The following is a 17,457-nucleotide window of genomic DNA, read 5'->3' as shown; positions in this document are numbered from 1 at the left end:
TTGGACACGTTTAGCACCTGTGTTGAATACCTGGAGCACAGTGGGTACGCAAATATTTATCAAGTGCATGCATGAATGAATAAAAGTACTTTATTCAGGAGGCAGTGAAGAGCCATCCAAGGTCTTGAAGCAAAGGAGTGACCTTATCAGGCCCGTGCTCCCAAGGACAAGCTGGGAGCAAGCCTTGCACACAACGGACCATCCCCATCAGCGTCTGAGGATGAAAAATGTTTATTTGCATTTTGGTCTTGGATTTCTTGAGCTGTGAAAGTTGGCCCTTACCTCCTCTTGACCACATCTAGATACTGGGTAATGCCAGAAACTGTCGCGGTAATGACTAGGTTTCTCTTTATGAAGGTGGGATGTGGAAAAGAGCTTGGGCCCGGAACTCACACTAGAATCAGGAGTCCCCCTACCAAGAAGGCTATGCGAAGCCAAGGCGACGTGGGGAGCCACAAACATGACGGTGCCGGGCACCGGGAGCAGCCTCTGAACGTCCCCTTCAAGTCCAGACCTTACTATATCTACACTTGTTCCCGGAGCACGCTGCCCCGTCCTGTTCTCCTTCAATATGCAAATATTGCCTCCAGACAAGGAAGACTAAAGGCCTTCCGCATTATAGCAGGTTTTTACAGCTCCCATCTGGAGGTCAGGCAATGCGGTTGCAGTCTCCGGTGGCGCGGGATGTCTCGGTTTCTCTGCGCCGCGGCACCTCTCAGACCGTGCTGCCTTGAAGGACAAGGAAACGTCTCTGGGGCGCCGGGAAAGATGAGAAACTCCATCTAGCTCTAGGCACAAGGAGAGGAGCCAGTGGGCCGAGAGAGAAGCAGAGCTGACCCGCGCCTAGGCACGGGCTCCAGGCCCTGCGGCACGGAGGTCCCCGAGTCCCTCTCTCGAACCGACACGCAGTAGAGTCCCCACGCGGGCTGCGCGGGAGAGGGGCGGGCCTGGGCTCCGCGCCTCCCGCGTTCCGGCCGCAGCTCCGGCGCTGGGGGCGGGACGGGGAGGAGCCACGTGGGGAGGAGCAAAACCCGGAGGCCCCGGGAACCTTAGGCAGAGCCAGAGCGGCGGGAGCCCGAGCTCGCGCATGCTGCTCTGGGAGCGCGCCGTCCAGGCCGAGCACCAACGCAGCTTGCCTTCTGTGCGCAGCTGGGAGAAGGGCCGGTGCTGACGAGGACGAGGGTCCCGAGCTCCAATCCCTATTCAAGAGCTGCCGGGCTGCCCGCTGCCCCTGCCGCCTCAGTGGGGCTCGGCCCCTCCTGCCACCTGCGTCCCGGTTGAAACATGGATCCTTCGGAGAAGACGATATCGGTGTGGATCTGCCAGGAGGAGAAACTGGTGTCCGGTCTCTCCCGTCGCACCACTTGCTCGGACGTAGTGCGGGTGCTCTTGGAGGATGGCTGCCAGCGGCGACGCCGGCAGAGGCGAGGCCGGCGGCGGGGCATAGCTGGCGACCCGCCAGGCCCAGGGGAGCTGCCGGAACCCCTGGACGAGGACGAAGAGGACGACGACGACGAGGCGCTGCCCCAGGGCATGTTGTGCGGGCCCCCGCAGTGCTATTGCATTGTGGAGAAGTGGCGGGGCTTTGAGCGCATCCTGCCCAACAAGACGCGCATCTTGCGCCTCTGGGACGCCTGGGGCGACGAGCGAGAGAACGTACGCTTCGTGCTGGTGCGTAGCGAGGCGTCGCTGCCCAACACGGGACCCCGCAGTGCCGAGGCGCGCGTTGTGCTCAGTCGCGAGCGCACCTGCTCCGCCCGGGGCGTCCCGGCGCGGCCCAGCCTGGCTCTGACCCAGGAGAAGCAGCGACGGGTGGTGCGGAAGGCCTTCCGCAAGCTGGCCAAGCTCAACCGGCGGCGCCAGCAGCAGCCGTCGTCGCCTTGCTCGTCCACTTCGTCGTCCACAGCCTCGTCATGCTCGTCGTCGCCGCGGGCCACCGAGAGCGCGTCGGTGGAGCGCATGGAGACGCTGGTGCATTTGGTGCTCTCCCAGGACCACACCATCCGTCAGCAGGTGCAGCGGCTCCGGGAGCTGGACCGAGAGATTGACCGGTACGAGGCCAAGGTGCATCTGGACCGCATGCGGCGGCACGGAGTGAACTACGTGCAGGACACCTACTTGGTGGGCGCAGGCATCGAGCTCGACGGGCGCGGCTCGGGAGAGGAGCCGGCGGCGGCGACGCCGGCCCTGGACGGCGAGGCTCAGGCGGTCGAGCTGGAGGAGCTGGCCCGGCGCTGCGACGACCTGCTGCGGTTGCAGGAGCAGCGGGCCCAACAGGAGGAGTTGCTCGAGCGCCTCTCAGCCGAAATCCAGGAGGAATTGAACCAGAGGTGGATGCGGAGGCGCCAGGAGGAGCTCGCAGCGCGGGAGGATCCCCCGGAGGCTGATGGCGGCCTCGACGGTGAGCTGCTGCTGGAGCGGGAGCGGGTCAGGACGCAGCTCAGCACCAGCCTCTACATCGGGCTCCGGCTCAACACGGACCTTGAGACCGTCAAGTCGGACTTAGATTACAGCCAGCAGCAGTGGGACAGCAAGGAGCGCGAACTACAGGGCCTTCTCCAGACTTTGCACTCGTTGGAGCTGACGGTAGCTCCCGATGGAACTCCGGTCTCGAGCGGTCCCTCGCAGGAACCCCGGCCTCAGGCCTGCGCCGAGGTGTGGGTGGACCAGGCCCGCGGACTGGCCAAGAGCTGTCCTGGTAACGACGAGGACTCGGATACCGGGCTGAGCTCTATGCACAGCCAGGACTCGGACTCGGTGCCTGTGTGCGAATCCCTTGTGTAGGAGGAGCAGAGCGGGGAGAGGGAGACGGCCGATTCTCCCTTCTTTGTAGAAAGCACCGGCTTGACCGGCTCAGGGACTTGAAACCAGGCGGGGGGTGGGCCCGGACCTTCTGCGGGGCAGCAGCGCTCTGACTGGGCGGGGGAGGGCAGGGGACGCCTGCTCGACAGCGGCGCTCCTCTGGCCTTGGAGTGAATGTGGAGGATGATACCAGACGAGGAAGCCGGGTCTCCATTACAAGCTCTTTCAGGGGAAGAAAGGAGGGAGGAGGTGAGAACCCCCTTATGTTGGAAAACAAATGCTCCAGGAAATTGACGTGGTCCGAGCCCATTTTCCAAAAAAAAAAAGAGTATTATGGAGATTTCACCAATCTTTTGTATGGGAAGGACTGATGGCAGCTAGAGCTTTAGTTTGTGGTATAAAGTACTTTTTAAAGAAACACTTGGATGAAAAGGAAATTCCTTGAATGTTAGTTGTGACTGTGAACGTGTTAAAACTAGCCAAAGAGGACGCACTGGTGTTGGGCTCAGCCTTACTCACACCTTTGATAGAACCCATAGGCACCAAAATCCTGGCTGTTTACATTTATGCAGATTTGGGAATTACCCATCTGCTAAACTCTTTGCCTTTTATTTTCTTTCAAAGACTAACTCTGTTTCCTCCTAGCAAATACAGTATATGTTAAAATGGGGTCCTTTTTCCAAAATCACCTTTTATTATTATAAAAGCCAAACCTAACCCTTGGAGATACAGAATCGTGGTAGACGTAACCCCTGGCTAAAATTTAATCTAGGCCCTTTGAGATTTGCTCCTGCAAAGGTACGTGTGTTGTCCTTTTATTCTTATTGCCACTTCATTCCCTTCAGACACTTATTTCAGAAAAAATAAAAGGGAAGTTGCAGAATTCAAGTACAACTACATTTGCTGTTTAATGAGCACTCTGGTTGAAAGGTAAGCCTTGAAAGCAAAGATCTTTGTTAGTATTCAGCTTTTTAACTAAGCTACATGTAAAACCAACCATGACCTCAACAGATTTTACCAAACAAACCCAAGTCTAACTTCAGTATCTTTGGTCAGAGATTAATTAGTTACTTGTCCAAACCTAAATTGAGATAGTGTAAATATCAAGGTTTACTAGATAAGGCCTGAAAAGAAAACATAAAACAATCTAATAGTACACCTTAGGTGAAGAATTTGGTTAACAACGGCACGTAGCCATAAAAGCATATAAAAGCATATAAAACTGAGCTAAAGATTCGACTTGAATTACTGTTGTCTGGCTCACACCTTTGCAGACACCACAGCATGCAAGTGCAGTGCTTCTCTCTTAATAGCTAGTGACAGAGCCCTGTGGGAACTCAGTGTAATTGTTCTAGTTATTTCAGTGAAAACTTATCAGTTGTAGCTAGTTGTTGCCCCGTGGAAGGAGCCTGCTGGCAGTGTTCCCTCCAGAGCTCTGAACTTCTGAGGAATGTGGGATCTAATCTGTCCTGAGGAGGTATTAACAATAGGGTGTGTGTGCGGTGCCAGCCTGGTATCAATCTAACTGTGCGGGGGCCGGCTCCAGTTTCAACACTACATGGGAAGATAACTTAAGAGGTCTTGCTTTATAGAGAAATTTCTTTCCTTGGAGAGATTCTCTGTCTGCTTGTTGCCAAGAGGGGCCTGCCCACCAGACCTCCTCAGATCCTTTGAGCTCTCTGCTTTTTAGACACCCACCCTCCACCACCGCCATGCTATTATAACATGTGTAGATATTTTCAGATTTTTGAGTAAAATGGGAATTAAAAGGCCGTTTTCTTAACTGATGTTTTCCAAAGACATTAGCTGGCATAATTATGGTTTTTTCGTTTCATCTGATGCAGAAAACATCTATGCGTCTGGTCTGGAGCATGATTAAAATGAGGAAGGGACCAAAGGAAACCCACTGTCCCAAGACAATCATTTGAATCCATAAACACAAAGCCTAATGATAGCTTTCTTTTGGAGGCAGAGGTAAAATCCTCATTAGAGTGTGACAAACGCTACTTGTCTGAATGGTTTATGCTGGCAATAGGCTGACCTGGTGGTTTTAAAGTCATTGTGCTTCCTTCGCCCCGCACCAAGGGTGGTAGGGGAGGTGGCTCTTGGACGTTTATTAACTCAAAAGAAAACACAAAACTTGGCAGAACAGGACTGCCTGGCAGAAAGGGGCCATTTTCCTTTTCACTATTATTATTTTAAACTTTGATGGGCTGCTGACGTCAGCAAATATGCCTGAAGCCTGTAAAGCAAATAAGCCACATCACAGGGAGAAGGTCTGTGGGATTTTCTGATGCCCTCTTTCTAGAACCTTCCAGTCCTGGCCACCTGAACATGCTTTTCCATTCAACTCTTCAGGCAGTGAAGGAGGTTTTGTTCATAACAAAGGGTGGTCCAGTCTGCCCATTTTTTCTTTTATCCAAATCAATTATATCCCCCAAAGGCACTTTCTGTGTGGGTAGGAGAAAGGAGAACGGGGTGGGGGGGGGAAAGAAAGGAGACAATAGTTCCTTTTACTAAGAACTTCTGCAAGCTTGAGGAAGGTGAAATATGGAGATAAAAAGTACCAAAACAGTGCCTGTGCATAGAAAGTGCCTAACAAATCCTAGATATTCTTAAAATTTCATTCACTTTAAAAATAATCATCATGGCACTAAGAGTGAGAAGGAATGCATAACAGTGAATGCACCAGCACCAGGATTTCAGTGCGCCTGGGAAAACTACCTTCTTTCCTGTTCTCCAAGCCTAACAGAAACCCTGAGGAGAAACCAGCAAGCTTGTGCAGGAGAATATGAGATGGAGTAGGCTCCTTACCAACCAGCCCCATCCTTTTTCGGAACTGATAGAATTTATTGTGTCTTTGATCTTAATGATCCCATTCTCGGCCATCTCCCAAACCAAAAAGATTATATCTGGCATCTCTGTTTACTTCCTTATAAAACATGATTGATGATGTTGGTGATGGTGATGATGATGATGATTTGTTAATTAGAAAAGTTATATTCTGTAGTCTTTATGGTGGTCCTGAAAATAACATAAGGAAGAAGAAAGACAGGTCAATCAAAATCTCATCACCAAAAGCTTATCACTATCAAAACTTGGTATATTTCCTTCCAGACCTTTTGAATTGTGAAGTTTTCATATTTTGCTGCTTTTTTAAAAAAAATACATTATTTTAATGAGAAGCCTATATGCTTTTAGGCTCAGGTTTTGACATATTCCTTGTAAACGGCTCCATCCATCTGTTGGATGCACTATAGTGCATATAACTATTCTCATGTTATTAGGTTGTTCCCAATATTTTTTTTTACTATTATAAAACAACACTGTGATAAGCTTCTTTGTGTACATATCTGTTTCCCTAATTAGACACTCCTCCCCAACAATAAGTTCCCAGAAAGAATTCCCAGGTCAAAGAGTACAACATTTGAAGACTTGATACTTAATTGCCAAATTGCTTTACAAAAGATTTGGTCTAATTACAATCTGCCATGCATAACAGTGCCTATTTCACCACACCTTGACTTTCATTTGATATTATATTTTTTTAAGAAAGTGTTTTAGCCAAAATTAATTAATTAATTCACTGGGGCCCCAGGAATCCAGGGCTGGCAACCACTGACTTAATAAAATATCCTTGCAACCTAAAGGACAAGTCATCCGACCAGAAGTGTTAAGAGGACATGGTGCTTTCTCTTCCTCCCACTTCTTTATCTTCCCTGAACTCTGCTTATTAATAGCAGTCTTGTCTCATATCAGAGCTGAACAATGATCCATCTGAGCAGAAGGACCAAAAACTCTACATGAGTGAGATTAAGGGGATTAACGAATAGAATCAGATTTATAAAAAGAAAATGTTCATCATCTTTTTTCATCTGAGTCTAGTAGAAAAGGTACCCTTAGAAGGTGGTATCATAAAACATATTTGATTTTGTGCTTCTCCCTACCCACTCCTATCAAACAGTAAGTACGTAAGCCCACTTGTTTATTAACAGCCTCTAATTAACAGTTTAGATTATTCTAGGCATTTCTTTGTACATATGTTACTATACCTGAGTTCACCCTTAAATTCTTGAAAAGGGAAAATTTGATCATGACAATGTGTGAGATTTTCATTGTGAAGGTGTTTGTGCAACATGTTCTAAACAGAAATGCAGGAGGATGAAGAGGAACTATCATTTCTTGAGTACTTTCCAAATGCCCGCTCCTCAGGCTAAGTATTTTCACATGCATTTTCCCTACATTCATCTTGTGAGATAGACCTTTTTGACCTCCAGTTTTTATAGATAGAGAAGATAAGGCCACCCATTTGATAAGATGCAAGATACTAACCGAAGCCTGACTAAACTCTGTTTCCATTCTGCTACATCACCCCAGGCACATTGTACCCAAGAAGTGCTCTGCACACTCAGAAAAAGATGGCTTCCAGGCCTCAGAGTGTTGGTATTGGAGAGGGTGGTGCTCAGAGACTATCAAGTATTGTCCAAGTATTCCCACCAGGGAGGTGGAATGATTTTTCAGAACCATAGGGCTGGTAAATATATCTACCAGGTGAGGATTTAGGAAAAAGCAAAGGAGGAGAAATTCCTCTGTAAATATCTGGACATCTGTCTGAGAGAGGTGAAGACTTTGCCAATGAAAAAAAAATTCTCACAAAAAATTAATACCCTCTGTGTCAGCATGGAGGTTTTGACTGAATGCCCCAAGGACACAGGTGTATAGTCAACAACCTGCAATCCTTGTCCATCAGAACAAACAGCTGTGCCCTATTCACAGTCGCATCTGGAAGGTGGTACCAACCATGACTGGGCTGGAGCTGTCCCCAGCACTTTTAACCAGGCCTTGTTCCTGGTTGAGCCTCTGGTACATGAGGATCAGAGAAGGTTAAAGGGAGGCAGTGTTGGGTCTTCCAAAGATCGCTGTGCCATGGAGTTGGGCATGCACACCTGATTCAAGGCATTTCTGTGTCCACACTGACTCCACTACACATGTGGAGGCCTAGCATGGATTGCTTTGAAGGACCACTCTCCCAGCCTCTGCCCCTCTCATCCAGTCCCATGCAAGTTTTTGCTGCTTCAGATATCTCCAGGATTCTCTGTAGCTTTCAGGATAAAATCCACATTTCTTAGCAGGATTTATAAGGTTGTTGGTTATCCAGCTCAAGACCCCTCTTTGAGGTCATCCTTTCCCACCTTAAAAACCACAGAATTGACTGGATCCTTTCTCTTCATTAAGGTCACATTGCCATCCTCAGTTTGTGCAAGGTCTCTCTTCTGTCTTATTTTACTTCATGTCCACCCCTCCACAACCCCACATCCACTTCCCTTCAGTAGTTGTGGCACACGGGCTCCAGAGCACAGGCTCAGTATTTGTGGCGCACGGGCTTATGTGCTCCGCGGCATGTGGGATCTTCCCGGACCAGGACTCGAACTCGTGTTCCCTGCATTGGCAGGCGGATTCTTAACCACTGCGCCACCAGGGAAGTCCCCCTTCTCTCCCTTCTTTTCACCTCTCCCTCCCTCATTCCTTTGTCATTCATTAACTGGAATATTTCTGTAGAAAGATTCTTCCTTATATCAAATGTCACCCTGAAGAACAGTTTAAATCCTGATTATCCTGAAATATAGGATAAAAGCAACATTCCTACATTTTCTTTCTATTTACTAGTGTTCAAAATAATGTGGTTGTTCCCTAGCATTCTCCAAAGTTGACTAATGAGTTTTTTCTTCTTTGTTCATCTTTTTGGGAATCATTATGGAATTTTGAACTTAAAATATTTAATGTGTTTCAATCCATTATAGTTTTGGTCCTATCTTTGGCTGAGTGGGAGCTTCTTCAGGTTAGTTCCTGAATCCTTTTCACACATTTTTCACAGTCTTTGATAGCTTTGCTCTCTGGTGTGTCAAGATCTTCCAGGCTCATACTGTACATTTTCTGACCCAGACCTGAAATCAACCATCACTGATTCCTTTTAATGGGAAATATTTTTTTAATTAAAATTTTAAAAAAAATTTTGAATTGGAGCATAGTTGATTAACAATGTTGTGTTAGTTTCAGGTGTACAGCAAAGTGATTTATTTATACATATACATGTATCTATTCTTTTTCAAATTCTTTTACCATTTAAGTTATTAGAGAGTATTAAGCAGAGTTCCCTCTGCTATACTGTAGGTCCTGGTTGGTTATCTATTTTAAATACAGCAGTGTGTACACATAAATCCCAAACTCCCAGTCTATCTGTGGCTCCCCCCACCCATCCTGCTTGGTAAGATAACTTTGTTCTCTAAGTCTGTTGAGTCTGTCTCTGTTTTGTTAATAAGTTCATTTGTATCATTTTTGTAAGAGTCCGTGTATAAGCGATATCATATGATGTTTCTCTTTCTCTGTCTGACTTACTTCACTTATTATGATAATCTCCAGGTCCATCCATGTTGCTGCAAATGGCATTATTTCATTCTTTTTAATGGCTGAGTAATACAGTACTCTATTGTATATATGTACCACATCTTCTTTGTCCATTCATCTGTTGATGGACATTTAGGTTGCTTCCATGTCTTGGCTATTGTAAACAGTGCTGCAGTGAACATTGGGGTGCATGTATCCTTTTGAACCATGTTTTTTTTCCAGATATATGCCCAGGAGTAGAATTACTGGATCATATGGTAGCTCTATTTTTAGTTTCTTAAGGAACCTCCATACTGTTCTCCATAGTGGCTGCACCAATTTACATTCCTACCAACAGTGTAGGAGGGTTCCCTTTTCTCCACACCCTCTCCAACATTTACTGTTTATAGATTTTTTGATTGTGGTTATTCTTTTTTTTTTTTTCCCACAGTATGCGGGCCTCTCACTGCTGTGGCCTCTCCCGTTGCGGAGCACAGGCTCCGGACGTGCAGGCTCAGTGGCCATGGCTCACGGGCCCAGCCGCTCTGCAGCATGTGGGATCTTCCCGGACCGGGGCATGAACCTGTGTCCCCTGCATCGGCAGGCGGACTCTCAACCACTGCGCCACCAGGGAAGCCCTGATTATGGTTATTCTTATTGGTGTGAGGTGATATATCATTGTAGTTTTGATTTGCGTTTCTCTAATAATTAACGATGTTGAGCATCTGTTCATGTGCCTCTGTGCCATCTGTATGTCTCCTTTGGAGAAATGTTTATTTTTAGGTCTTCTGCCCATTTTTCTGATTGGGTTGTTTGTTTTTTTGTCGGTTGCATCGTTTGCAAATATTTTTTCCCATTCTGTGGGTTGTCTTTTCGTTTTGTTTATGGTTTTCTTTGCTGTGCAAAAGCTTTTGAGTTTAATTAGTTAGGTCCCATTTGTTTATTTTTGTTCTTATTTTCATTACTCTAGGAGACAGCTCTGAAAAGATATTGCTGCAACTTAGGTCAAAGAGTGTTCTGCGTATGCTTTCCTCTAAGAGTTTCATAGTATCCGGTCTTACATTTAGATCTTTAATCCATTTTGAATTTATTTTTGTGTATGATGTTAAAGAATGTTCTGATTTCATTTTTTTACATGTAGCTGTCCAGTTTTCCCAGCATGATTTACTGAAGGGACTGTCTTTCCTCCATTGTATAGTTTTGCCTCCTTTGTTATAGATTAATTGACCGTGGTTGTGTGGGTTTATTTCTGGGCTTTCTATCCTGTTCCATTGATCTATATTTCTGGTTTTGTGCCAATACCATATTAGAAACCACAGTCTGGATACTAGGAGCACTAACTGCTACTGGGTTGGTTATTACTTTCAGAAATTTTATATGGAAAGAGGTAGGAAATACATTGTCCTTGTTTTCTTTTAATTTTTTATTGTGCGAAAATATGGATAACATAAAATTTACCATTTTAAGTCTTTTTAAGTGTACAATTCAGTGGCATTAAGTACATTTACAGTGTTGTGCCACCACCACCACTATCCATTTCCAGAACTTGTCTGTCATCCCAAACAGAAACCTTGTATCCATTAAATAATAACTTTCTATTGTCTCCTCTCCTCAGCCCCTGGTAACCTCTATTATCTTCTTTGGAGAAATGTCTTTTCAAGTCCTTTGTCCACTTTGAATTAGATTCTTTTTGTTGTTGTTCTTGTTGAGAAGTTCTTCATATATTCTGAATATCAGTCCCTTATCAGATGTATGATTTGTAAATATTTTCTCCCATTCTATTTATTGCCTTTGTTGATGGTGTCTTTGATGCATAAGAAATTTTTATGAAGTCCAACTTATCCACTTAAGTCACTTACAAGTGTTTTCATTTTCTCTTTTCTTTTTTCATTGAATGGATAGAATTTTCTTTGACTGATTTCTAAGTTATACATTTAATTTTGCTCTTCTATTTTTCCAAACTTACTAAGAGCCATACTTTTGCTTATTTTTTCTGACCACAATATAAACTTATAAACGCTGTGTTTGCCCCCAAGCAAGATAAGAATCTTAAAACACTACTCCCACTTCTCTGGTCTCTCTCCCTTTTCATTTTGATATCATCTACAATTTTAGTTATAGAAAATCTTATGTAGCTAATAATAACCTTTCTCAGTATATTTTATTGGGATCATATTAAATATATACATTATCTTAAGCAGAATTGATATCTTTATCATGTCAAGTCATTCTGTCCAAGAATAAGATAATAATAAAGTATAGCAAATCACTACCAAATTCAGTATGACTTAAAATAATAGTCATTCATTCTCATTCACCTGGGGGGTAGTTGATCCAGGCTAGGCTCCACTGAACTTGGCTTTAATCTGTGGGCTAGGTTTAGGCCACTTCATGGGTCTGTCATCCTCTTTGGACCAGAGGCACAGAGCTTTCCCAAAGGTCCTTTGGATTTATTACAGAGGCCTTAGCCTAGACTTTTTCTTTTTTACATCTTCTTCTGTGGGCCTTGGCTTGCTTGGTCCAAGTCAACACACAAAAATTGAGTCCCTGCTATATACCAGGCCTAGGGGTTAAGCATGCAAAATCAGGGATCAGTAAGATAGGTAGCATTAAATCATTAAAAATGCTCTCTAAGACACTGGTATTGGGATTTTACATTTATTAAGCCCTTTGGATTAATATTTTTTCTAAAGAGAAAATTGGTTATATAAACTATGTTATAGCCATATAATTACATTACACAGCTACTAAAATAATTAGATCTGCATTGCTGACATGAAAAAAATCTGTATTGTCAAATAAAAAAAGCAAGGAAGTAGAAATAGTATAAAGTCATTACTTTTTTTAAAAGCTCTAAAAATTATGCATTTCTGGGCTTCCGTGGTGGTGCAGTGGTTAAGAGTCCGCCTGCCGATGCAGGGGACACGGGTTCGTGCCCCGGTCTGGGAAGATCCCACATTCCGCGGAGCAGCTAGGGCCATGTTCCGGAGCCTGTGCTCCGCAACGAGAGAGGCCACAACAGTGAGAGGCCCCCGTACAGCAAAAAAAAAAAAAAAAAAAAATTATACATTTCTTAGCTTTGTCCACAGAAAAGGTCTGGAATCAATTACTGCCCACTAGCACCTACACCATGATATCTAAATACCATTTTCTATTAAAAAGACAAAGGCTCCTTGAAGTAATGGCTGATCCCAAATTCATGACAAGAAATAGATAAGATAGGCTTGCTACATCCTATGTTCTAGAAAACAAGGAAACTGTAAAAGACTTTGTGATTTTATATAAACTAAGGGGCAACCTGAAGGGGCTTCAATGGTTAAAGACAGGAAAATATGAATTTCAATGAGAATAACAACTGCAATGGACTGAAACACGCCAAAAGCATAAAAATCTACGGGTTTACAATGATATTACAAAAAAATTAACCTATTAATCACCTTTGATTAATATGAGGTGGCTAGGATGCCAAATTGTTATTCTGGAAATTAGTAATAAAGAGAACATTTATTCTGTCTTTCTTGTACACAGAGTTTCTAAGTCATCAAACAGTTAATGAGGGAAAGTTTTCTTTACAAAAAAATTTTAGTTAGCAAATGCAGAAGAAATGATAGAATTAGAAAATTACCCTTATGCAACCACTAATGAGTTAATGCATCTAGATAGTGATCATTGATGATATTAAAATGAGCAGGTGTCAAGTTAATCAGAAACTTTATAGTGGATGGATCAGCTGACAACACTAACAGCCATGGAACATCCAGTCATGATGTACCTCCTGGTATGAATAATATAGAAAGCTATCAGCTCCATCTACCAAATATTCCACCCCAAATAAGAGTCTGAATCTAATCAAGAGTCTAGGTCTACTGAGGAGGTTATAGGAAACAGGGAGAGGAGAAGAACATGTGGAATGATATTCTGAGTATGTAATAGGCAAATCCAGACTGGGCAATTCTATAGGACAAAAACCCATGTATAAATCGCCTAAAAGAGGGAGTGGAGATATAACTATTATAACTATTATGGATTAAAAGAGATGTATCAACAAGTTATGGACTTTATTTGGATAGTAATTCGAACAAACCAAAAGTTAAAAAACAAATTTTAGGGACAATCAGGAAAAATAGAAACAGACTATTTTTAAAAGGTGGTTGTTATTTTTAGATATGATAATGACAAAATGATTGTTTTTAAAAGATTTTACCTGTTAGAAATACAAAATAAAATACTATGGTGAAATAATATAATGTCTAAGATTTGCTGGAATGTTTCAGGGAAAATAATTGGACGTGCAGGAGAGATAAATAGAACAAAATTGGCCAATTGTTGATATTTGTTGAAGCTGGGTGATAGGTACATGGGGATACCTTATACTGTTCTCTGTGTTTTTGTATTGGTTTGAAGATTTTAATAATAGAAAGTAAAATAAAAATTGGCAGAGAGAAGGAAAAATCAGGTTGTAGAACAATATGTATGTTTTTTTTCTTTTTAATAAACAAAACAGAGCAAAAGACTTTGTTATACTATTATCTATGGTTATCTTTGGGAAATGGGATCAGGGAGTGATATAGAAACTGCTATTTTTTATTTTATAAACTTGGTATCATTTGACTTTTTTAAAAAAATTTAATTTATTTATTATTTTTGGCTTCGTTGCTGCACGTGGGCTTTCTCTAGTTGCGGTGAGCAGGGGCTACTCTTCATTGCGGTGCATGGGCTTCTCATTGCGGTGGCTTCTCTTGTTGCGGAGCATGGGCTCTAGGTGCGCGGGCTTCAGTAGTTGTGGCGCGCGGGCTCTAGAGTGCAGTCTCAGTAGTTGTGGCGCACGGGCTTAGTTCCTCTGCAGCATGTGGGATCTTCCCGGACCAGGGCTCGAACCTGTGTTCCCTGCATTGGCAGGCGGATTTTTTTTTTTTTTTTTTTTTTTTTTTTTTTTTGCGGTACGCGGGCCTCTCACTGTTGTAGCCTCTCCCATTGCGGAGCACAGGCTCCGGACGCACAGGCTCAGCAGCCATGGCTCACGGGCCCAGCCGCTCCACGGCATGTGGGATCCTCCCAGACCGGGGCACGAACCCGTGTCCCCTGCATCGGCAGGCGGACTCTCAACCACTGCGCCACCAGGGAAGCCCTGGCAGGCGGATTTTTAACCATTGCGCCACCAGGGAAGTCCCTCATTTGACTTTTTAAATAAGTACATATAACTTATGTAACTACAAAAAAAAAAAGAGTAAAGTATGAGCAAAGTACCATGGGAGATTGTTTTCTTATATCCTGGTTGAACATAGCTGCTGAAAATGGAACCTAAAACCATGAGAGTGAAGGTTGCTCTTGAATCACTGGAGTAGGTTCAGCATGACCCTGAACCAACCAACCTGCATGCCATGAGGGATAACAAAGTGATCCATGGTCTCTGGGACAGATGGCCTTCTCATCTCATCACGTGGCAGCAAAGTAGACTTTACAGCAGAGTGGTTCTTTGATCGGTTGCTTAAAGGAAAGTATTTAATCTGCTCATTCTGTGTTAAAATACAGATTCTTAAAGTGTTGAACTTATCTCTTAATGCCTGAATAGTATTACTTAGTTATGAAGGTATTACCAGTTACTCATTTTCCAACCATGTCTGTCTTCTACATCAGTGAGTTTCCTGAGTTGATCCAGATCCAGGGGGAAAGGGTAGCTGAGAGGCATAAAGGGCTATGGTAGCATCAGTGAGTCTAAACCCCTGGCTGCCGGGGGCCTTGTGGAGTGTTTACAGAGGGTCCACAAACCCATACCCACAGCAGGCAGTCTGGGGGCATAATAACTGTCTTTCACATTCATGTACTACTAATTTGTGAATCTTTGTAGATGGCATTGTGATGAATCCAATCAGATTCACAGAATCCCTACTGAAGTTAGAGGAGTTTTAGGATTTTCAGCGTCAGCTACTATTACACAGAGATATCTAAACTTTTTGATATTAGATAGAAGGGGTCCTCATATGGAAAGAGAATGGGAACCACTGGCCTAGAGTTATGAATTATTCTTAAGCTGATCTTCAGGGTTGTAAATTGAAGTGCTCTTTCCATTTGCTGTTTTTCAAAAAGTTAACATCCCAGGCATATTTCTGCCATACTGTTGGTTGAGACATCTGAGGCTGCTGTGGCTCCCTTCTCCTTGCTCCCAGGGCACCTTATACATAACTCCATTAAGGTTCTTATAACACTGACATATGCTGACTGTTTTACTGGTGTCTCCACCACTGTGGTGGCAGGGAAAGGGGAGTTGGGAGAGGTGAGGGTAAGGATTCATTGACTCCACAAACTCATGAGCCTCCACTGGCTCAGGAACTAGAGGCAAAGAGATGAACACTCCTGGCCCTCACAGAGCTCACTGAGTAAGGGGTGTGGGGTGAAGGATAGACAAACAAGTAGACAGTCACAATACGGTGTGGGTAGTGCTCTGGCTCCCATGGGAAAATGAAGGAGGCGTCTAACCCAGATTGTGGAAGCCAGAGACACTGGGAGTAGATGATGCCCAAGTCAAGATTTGAAGGACTGGTTGGAGTTGACCAAGTTGAAGTGGGGGAGGGAGGGACCAGTAAATGCAAAGTTCAGAAGAAGATAGTACAAACCCAGAGTTGAGAGGTGGAAAGTGGGGTAAGAGTAGGCTGGCAAGGTGGGTGGGGCTTGACCATGATGGGTCTTGTGTGCCATGATGAAGACTTTAGACTTAATCTTGAGACAAAAGAGAAGACATTAGAGGTTCAAAGGCAGAAACCTGACCTGAGCAGATTTGTCTGCTTGAATCATGAACTGGGCTAGAGTGTGGATGTTGGCTTGTGTGTGCAAAACCAAAAAGTGGAGAGATGTGTTGGGAGGTTGATTCCTAATGCAGCTAAGATTCAGGTGAAGACCTGAATGAAGGCAGTAGTCATTGGAATGAAGAGATAACAGACTCATGGAACACTGAGGAGGTAGAACAGACTGGCTGGGAGGTAGAGGAGACTGGTTGGATGTGCAGGTGGAGGACTCAGGGATGATGACCAAGTTTCTGGTCTGGGAAATGGGTGGCTATTCACAGAGTTAGGGAATACGAGAGGTGGAGGAGGTTTGAGGGAGGATGGTGCAGGAAACCAAACTCTATTTGGGTGATGTTTTATCTATGTCGGCCTTTCTAGGAGGGGACTGACTGCCAAAATCACCAAGGAAGAGGGAGTTTCAAGCCACAGAGCAGCATACAAGTCTGAGCCTTCGGTACCTAGGGCTATTTTTTGAACATACACACCAGGACTGAAATGTCTACCTGAGGCTGCACATGATCACACATTCTTTGGAGCAGCAACAATGAAGACAAACCTTTGTACTTTAAGGAAATGAATACATTTCATTTTCTGAGGGTAAAAATGTGTTGTTTAAAAACAATGCTGCAAAGTAGAATAGATAATTTGGCTAATCCCAGATTGTTGGTAGGACCTAAAAATAATGCAGCTGCTGAGAAAAACTCTTAAGACTTGGTGAGAAGTTTAAGATTTGGAGCCATAGGTTAAAATCCAGGCTTTTCCACTTACAAATTCTATGACATTAATTCTATCGTTTAGATTAAATTATTGAACTAGGGAGGTTAGGAATAATAATAAGCACCTCACAAAGTTATTGTGCAAGTGATTTGTGAATTTTGATTTTATAGGCATATTATTTTGAACTAGGCAATGCCAGGTGCCTTGCCCAATTTGTTCCTTCTTTTATGCACATATTCATGTGTTCATTCATATAGTCACAAACGCTACTACAAGTACACACTATGTGCCAGCCACTATTAGCAGACCCAGAGGATAAGAAATTGAATAAGACATAATCTAATGAGGACAAGAGATAAAAAAACAAAGATAGGGAACATGGTAATCAGGTGGTCCAAAAGTTTGGAAGAGAGATGAGGAGGGCCTGAACTAGGAGATGGGGTTAAGCAGAGATCAGAGACATTTAGAAGCTAGCCTCACTCATATGTGGTGATTAATCCTTGGTGGAGGATGAGGGAGAAGGAACAACCTGGAATGATTTCCAGCTTTCAAGTTTGGGCAAATGAGAAGATATGGGTGGGTGCTTTTCTTAAATGGTGTGGACTGGGCCTTGGCAAGAGGTGGGAGAGGGAGATGGTGAACTCAGTTTGGAATATATTGTGTTGAGGTGTCTGTGGGTGCCAGGCACCCAGATGCCTGGGTGCCTGGATGAGGGGACAGGGAAGCCATGGACAGGGATTCAGATGCTCAACGAAGAGTGTAGAGTGGGAAT

At 44.1% G+C, this 17,457-nt stretch overlaps 1 protein-coding gene across 1 annotated transcript; it reads left to right on the top strand.

The window, feature by feature from the left end:
• The first annotated feature begins 1,171 nt into the window (after positions 1 to 1,171).
• RASSF10 (Ras association domain family member 10) lies at positions 1,172 to 3,083 on the top strand. Its single transcript, XM_081239603.1, has one exon. It carries the CDS (start codon positions 1,285 to 1,287, stop codon positions 2,782 to 2,784), a length of 1,500 nt encoding a protein of 499 aa, XP_081095729.1. The 5' UTR covers positions 1,172 to 1,284; the 3' UTR covers positions 2,785 to 3,083.
• Positions 3,084 to 17,457: the final 14,374 nt, after the last annotated feature.

This window comes from Mesoplodon bidens (genome assembly GCF_964165515.1).
Source record: "Mesoplodon bidens genome assembly, chromosome: 7".
NCBI classification, from domain to species: domain Eukaryota; kingdom Metazoa; phylum Chordata; class Mammalia; order Artiodactyla; family Ziphiidae; genus Mesoplodon; species Mesoplodon bidens.
Note: the sequence above shows the minus strand (reverse complement) of the source record. Positions and strands in the feature narration are given on the sequence as shown.

Bases quoted from the DNA above. Each gene is read 5' to 3' on its own strand.
- RASSF10 (XM_081239603.1), top strand. From the start codon at position 1,285: ATGGATCCTTCGGAGAAGACGATATCGGTGTGGATCTGCCAGGAGGAG.